Below are 6,923 nucleotides of genomic sequence, written 5' to 3' on the forward strand. Positions count from 1 at the left end.
GGGCGGCCTCTGCCCCGGCGAGAGCGCGGAGAGCGGCGCAAGCAGCGGCGCTGCAGGTCGGGCACCTTCCCTTGTCCTGCAGCACCACCTGGCTCCGGGGGGCTTTTCTCCCCCCACCCCCCTATTTTATTTATTTATTTTTTTAAATCTAATCAGTAGGTGTGTCCCCCCGCTTCCCCACTGAAAGGGACAGCCGCAGGGGAACGGAGCTCGGGCGCCGGGTGCACGCAGCTGCTGACCGCTGGCTTTTCCTCTTCTTTTGCCAGGCGCGGAGAGAGAGAGGCCCCGGGGGGCCGGCGGGGAGCCGGAGCGGTGCCTGGATCCAGCCCGAGGAGGCGGCGGCCGCTCACCATGGCAGACGATGAGAAGGCCGGCGGGAGTTCCGCGGACGGCGGAGAGAGCGCGCACTGCAACGTGCTGAGCTGGGAGCAAGTGCAGCGTCTGGACCGCATCCTCAGCGAAACCATCCCCATCCACGGCCGCGGGAACTTCCCCACGCTGGCCATGCAGCCTCGCCAGATCGTCAAGGTGGTGCGGAGCCGGCTGGAAGAGAAGGGCATCGGCCTGCGGGACGTGCGGCTGAACGGCTCGGCCGCCAGCCACGTCCTGCACCAGGACAGCGGCCTGGGCTACAAGGACTTGGACCTCATCTTCTGTGCCGACCTCAAAGGAGAAGCCGAATTTCAGACTGTGAAGGACGTGGTCTTGGACTGCCTCTTGGATTTCTTACCCGAGGGGGTGAATAAGGAGAAGATCACGCCTCTCACACTCAAGGTAAAGCTGCCCTCTGCCCAGCCGCCCGGAGCGGGCAGGTGTGAGCGCCCGCCTGCGGGGAGCGGGCACCTTCCCTCTGGGGATGGAGTGGTGCGCTCAGGAACGCAGCTCCCCCCCACGCCCCTGCGGCCCACGGGAGCCCCGGGCGATTTATTCACCCCACGCTTAAAACCGAGGAGGAATTTACAGTGAGGCGCCCTGAGCGGGGCTCTTCAGGATTAATTAGCTTTTTCTCCCTCCCGGCTGATTTGCTGTTTTACCTGGGGCGTGTGCCAGGCGCTGCACATCTCTCTCCCAGCCCGGCTCGGCAGCAGCTCGGTGTGCCGGCCCCGCTTCCCGGGCGCACGGGGAGTGTAGATGGATTTCACATCTGCAAGAGGGAAGCCCCATCTGCGAGGCATGCTTCCAGGTGTGTTAAGAGCCCCAGTGGGGAGGCATATTCCTTCCCCTAGAATACACTTCTCTTGGGTTGATTAGGCTGAATTCGAATAATTGCAGATTTTTAGGGGGATTTTTTTTTTTCGTATGGGACTCATTTATGGAACCTGCACTGGTAGGATTGAGGGGGATGAACATCTGCTTACTTGTTTTTTGGGAAGTAGAGAAGTGAAAACCAATGATAAGATTACTTCTCAGATTGTAGTTGTGACCTTCTGCATACGGGTGCAGGCATATTTGGCAGGTGTGCCATGGGCTTAGTCTGTAGATGTATTTAGAAGTGTCATATAGCAAAAGTAGTGTTGCTATATGCTTCCCTTGCATGACCCAGGAAGGGAACCAGAAGAGTCCCAGCAGAACACCCTTCTCTGTCATACTCTTGCAGTGACTGCATTTTGTGCTCTCACATTAAGCACTTATTCTCTGGTTTGTATCTGCAGGCTCCATTAAATCTTTTATGAAATGCAAGTACTGGGGGGGCTTGGGAGGAGTGAGTGGACACAGTGAAGGAGAGATTTCTTGGATCTTTGTCTTGATTTGCTCATTTTGTCTTTCTGATTATAGGAGGCTTATGTGCAGAAAATGGTAAAAGTGTGCAATGATTCAGACCGATGGAGTCTTATCTCCCTGTCCAACAACAGTGGCAAAAATGTGGAGCTGAAATTTGTGGACTCTCTGAGGCGGCAGTTTGAATTCAGTGTCGATTCCTTTCAAATCAAGCTGGACTCCCTGCTGCTTTTTTATGAGTGCTCAGAGAATCCGATGACTGAAACTTTTCACCCAACTATCATTGGCGAGAGCGTTTATGGGGATTTCCAGGAAGCCTTTGATCACCTCTGCAACAAGATAATTGCCACCAGAAACCCAGAAGAAATCAGAGGAGGTGGTCTTCTGAAGTACTGCAACCTTTTGGTAAGGGGCTTTAGGGCAGCCTCTGAATCTGAGATTAAATCCCTGCAGAGATACATGTGTTCGAGGTTTTTCATTGACTTCTCAGACATTGGCGAACAGCAGAGAAAGCTGGAGTCCTACTTGCAGAACCACTTTGTGGGATTAGAAGACCGCAAGTATGACTATCTCATGACCCTTCACGGTGTGGTGAATGAGAGCACAGTGTGCCTGATGGGACATGAGAGGAGACAGACTCTGAATCTGATCACCATGCTGGCCATCCGGGTCCTAGCCGAGCAAAATATCATCCCCAACGTGGCCAATGTCACCTGCTATTACCAGCCAGCCCCATACGTAGCAGATGCCAACTTCAGCAATTACTATATTGCCCAGGTTCAGACGGTGTTCCCTTGCCAGCAGCACACATACTCTACTTGGCTGCCCTGTAATTAAGAGCCAAAATTAGTAGACCCCGTGGAGAGAACTTTTTTTCTAAGATGTAGGAAGGGGCGACGGGTCCCTCTGAAATGGGGTGTTTTGTGCAATGATGATCTGCTCTAGTTTTCAAGCTTGGGACAAGCTTGTGGTTCTTCTAGTAATTAATGGGAGCTTGATCAAGAAAGAACCCCAAAATAATTGGATCCTACCCCAGAGCACAAGAGGCCTGTCATTAAAAGCAACCAGCTTCCCCTGAAATAAGTGAGGGAGGAATGCTTGATGACAATATGGGTTGGCAATATCTGCTCCCATAGCTTTGGCATAGAGAAGGTGGGAAAGCCTTATTTTCTTTTTATTTTTATTCTTACTCTAGAATGGGATCTGCAAAAGGGAGAATATGAAAGAAACAAAACAAAACAAAAAAAACAACAAAAGAAAAAAATTTCACAAAAAACAGTTCTATATATATTCAGGAGTTTAAAGTTAGAGGCATAAAGCAGAGATAAGCTGAATAAAGTTGTATATTGGAATTACTGCATTTGGGGCTTGCAGCAAGTGCCGTCTATGGATTGACTGTGTAGAATGTATAGCTTGCTTGACTAGAATGCTTTATCAGAAACAGCTTGCTCCAAATGAACAGTAGTGGATTGGTACAGTTATAAAAACAGAAACACGTACGATGACAAAGTCCATTATTTCCAGCTGTGTGCATGCCTCACATTTTAAAAATGTGAGAATGCTGGAAAACCAGCTGTGGCAAGAAGTATATACTTAAGGACCAAAGATTTCACAAAAAAGTTATCCAAGCAAAGAAGATACAGTAGAGTATATATATATAAATATATATATATGTAAAAGGAGATGTTCCTATATTTGTACACACCAATAGTAATCAAAAGTGCCTGATGCCTTCAGAAAATTTGAAGTGAGAAAAAAATATATAGTTTTGTGGTTTAACCATGCATTTTATTTTATCAGGGACACAAGGATAAAAAAAAAAAAAGCAAACCAACCCATAAGCTTGTGAATAAGTGGTGGAGGAAATGCCCTATTTTTTTTCAAATACCTGTATAGAGTTAATGTTTTGTCGGTGTGCTATTATCCTAGGTACGTGTGTGTATGTGTGTATATATGTTTGTGTGTGTATATATGTACATGTTATTGGTGTATATCTATATATATACACACACAATATATATTAATGTGGTCTAGGAAAATGTAGCAATTAAGGAATGTTTAAATAAAGTACTACTTGTTTTCCAGTTTGCAACAGGATGTCATAGGACAGTGGGCACCTTGCAGTGAAATTTTAACCCACACCTGAAAAATTTGGAGTAAATGAACCAGTCAGGATTAAGGTGGGATTCAGATAATGTCTTTGGTTGCAAGAACAAGGATTACAGTAATTTAGTGGGTTGCTTGTGAGCCATAATAATTCCACAGATGGAGAAACATATGACTAGCTGATTTTTTTAACTGTTTTGTACTGTAATGCCATTTTGACATTTAACCCACTAATGTTGTGACTGCATACCTCCATGATGTGTAATTTCAGTGGAACGTGGATCAAAGATAGGTTTATTTAAACCCCCTGACAGCTAAAGAATATTGTATTAGTTGGTAATTTGAACACTAATTGTTAATATTTAAAGGAGTATTTTTAATAGAATGCATTGTGCATTCCAGGACCACTAGAATTTAGCAAATGTGAAATGAACCCTTTTTAAGAGTGTTGCACGATTGCTTAAAATTATATTTTATATATATATTATATATATATATTTTTATGCAAATATTAAACATCTTTGATCTGGTTGTCACACTGCATTTACAATTTTAGTACTGTACTTTATTTAAATGGAATCACTTTACATTGGAACAATAGCTATTCACTTTCATTTCCTCTCCCGAAAGACCAGCAGGGGGGAAAAAAACCAACCAACCTCCGCTGCTGTTTTCACTTCAGTGCCATCTCTGAAGGTGTTAAATTCTTTGTTGTGCTTTGAAAACCTAATGACTAAGTGACACTTGACTCTGATATTTTGCTTTTTCTTTCTGAGGGGAAAAAAAAAAAGGGAATTCAGGCTTTTGAAGGAAATCTGTCTGTGCCCTGCCTGGTCACAGGCAGGGTCTGGCTTTGGAGTCAGGGGCAGAGAGAGAGAGAGGACTCGTGTCCTGGCAGTGTATTTTCCCTATGGAGCGAGTAAGGTACATCTATTTTTGTCGCGCTTTGTACTTTTCACTCTGCAGGCACTTTAATAGGAACCCGATTTGTTTACTGAAGCACCTTCCCCGCGAGTCCTTCAGGAAACTTAAAAGCTGGTCCATTGCCATTCCTGGCCTTGACGTGCAGACCTTGTCCCCACCTTCCCTTCCTTTGGTGCTGGCTGTCCCAGCGAGGTTCCCTGCAGCCCTGGGCGCTCCTGGCCCACTGGGCTCCCCTTACCTCCTGCTCCTGGTTCGCTAGGGGAAGCGAGGGGCGGGCTGGGGAAATAGGATCAGCTGGTAATGTGGTATGTCTTCTCTCCCACAACTATTTGCAGCAAATAAATGAGTCATCCTCTCTTTGAAAGGGTTTGAGAATCTATAGCTGTGCCACAACCACAGAATGCTGATAATACATGATACAGTGCTGTTTTCCTTTGAAGGACCCTTTATTTTTGCCGTTGCTTGAAAGAAAGTTTTGGATTACTTCCTCTCAACTCAAATCTTATTGTGGGTTGGTTTTTGTTTTTTTTTTTGATTGACAGCAGCTAGTTACCTTGTAGTGCATACAGCAGGGCTCTGAGCTAAACTGCACCTTTTGGCATTTGCATTTTGATACATATATAATATGTTTTTATATATATTATATAGGTATTCCAGATCTGTTTTACATATGTTAATGATCAAGTGGTGGAACTGGTGGAGCTTTGTTTTATTTGTGACTGGTGGCTTAAAATGTGCCTGATGTTAGAGGTGGGAAGAAGGCATGAGTTCAAGCCAAGAGTAAAATAAGAACCCCTTTTCAAAGCTGGTTTATTTCTGTGGTTTGCACACCTTTCCCTCCATAAAGTCTGACTTCTTTTTAACAGTTTTTTCCCCTCCTCTTCAGCACATTGGTACTTTTAAAGTTAATAACCGTGTTCTTGCTTTGTAGACTTGATCTATCCCATCCAATCAGCTGTAAGGTTAGAGCTTGTGCTGCAGAAGACAGTGCCCCTTTTAAAGAGCTGAACTGATTAAAGACATTGACCTGATTACAGCAAAACTGTTTGTGCCACAGCTGAATTTCCTGCTAACCAACAGGGCGCTAAACTTGGTTAAATGTAATGATCGTGAAACAAGCAAGAGCTTTTACATGGGATCTTTTTCTTCTTTTTTTTTTTTTTCTTAGAGGTAGCTGTCCTCTCAAATGCAAGAACACTTCTGCTAAAAATAGAAGGGCAATTAGAAGACCAAAAAGATGATATTTTTCTAGTTTCTTGTATTGCACTTAAAAATATTTTTTATCTTGCACAAAGGCCTTCACACAAATCCTCTAAACAGCTCTTACTAAATGCTTGGTTTGCATCACATCAAAAGCTCCTACCGGTTCAAAAAAGGCGCTTTTTTTAATTGAGAAAATGAAGTGTGTTAGATAAAACTGCACAGAAAAGGAAAAATTGTATTTGCATATTCAGCTCCTATTTGAATATATTCTTTTGTATGGTTTTCTTTATGCAGAGAATTTCCCTTGCAAGAAAGAAAATCAGTGTACTGTTTTGCTGTTGTAATAGTGGTTTGCTAACAAAATAAATAGTTAAAAAAAATAGCCTGCAAATTTCAAGACAGCTTGGCTAAAGGCACTGCAGGCTCCTGCAGTCTGTAGGAGTCTGTGCAGATTTGCTTTCCCTCAAATTTCCTTACAACTGTTGCCTTCTGCAAGGCATCCTGTTGCAGCAAACTGCTCCTTGGATTGCTCTTTTGGAACATTTTGACTATAGGCTTTGTCACAGACAGAAAAAGAGCTGATGGAAAACAGACTCTAGAGGGAACAGATTGTGAATTTTGTTTACAGCATCCAATATTTGGATTTTTTTTGTAAATAAAAAGAAGTTATTTTTTTCTATTGATTTGTGTCTGCTGTCTTCCATGTCTGAAATAGCTCTGGCCTGCTCCTACTGAATACCAAGTTCGCTTTCATTAAAAGAGGACAAGGGCAGCACTTTTCTGAGAAGAGCAGCATTCGGCTGCTTTCCGATTGGAGCACAGAGCATTTTGAAAAGCCCTGCCTCGTGCCAGCCGAGCTTGGCTGGCTGTACTCGGCTGCAGAGGAACCTCCCCAGCCACTGCCAAAAATATGCACTCCAGCACCAGTTGGGCCGTGCAAATGGTCCGAAACACGAAAATGAAACCTCGCC

At 44.4% G+C, this 6,923-nt stretch overlaps 1 protein-coding gene across 1 annotated transcript; it reads left to right on the forward strand.

Annotated features, from left to right (window-relative positions):
• Nucleotides 1-275: 275 nt before the first annotated feature.
• Nucleotides 276-6,635, forward strand: TENT5A (terminal nucleotidyltransferase 5A). The gene is made up of 2 exons (XM_014877837.2): nt 276-774; nt 1,777-6,635. Exons 1-2 carry the CDS (start codon nt 352-354, stop codon nt 2,554-2,556), a joined length of 1,203 nt encoding a protein of 400 aa, XP_014733323.1. The 5' UTR covers nt 276-351; the 3' UTR covers nt 2,557-6,635.
• Nucleotides 6,636-6,923: the final 288 nt, after the last annotated feature.

Source organism: Sturnus vulgaris, chromosome 3, assembly GCF_052056855.1.
Source record: "Sturnus vulgaris isolate bStuVul1 chromosome 3, bStuVul1.hap1, whole genome shotgun sequence".
NCBI classification, from domain to species: Eukaryota; Metazoa; Chordata; class Aves; order Passeriformes; family Sturnidae; genus Sturnus; species Sturnus vulgaris.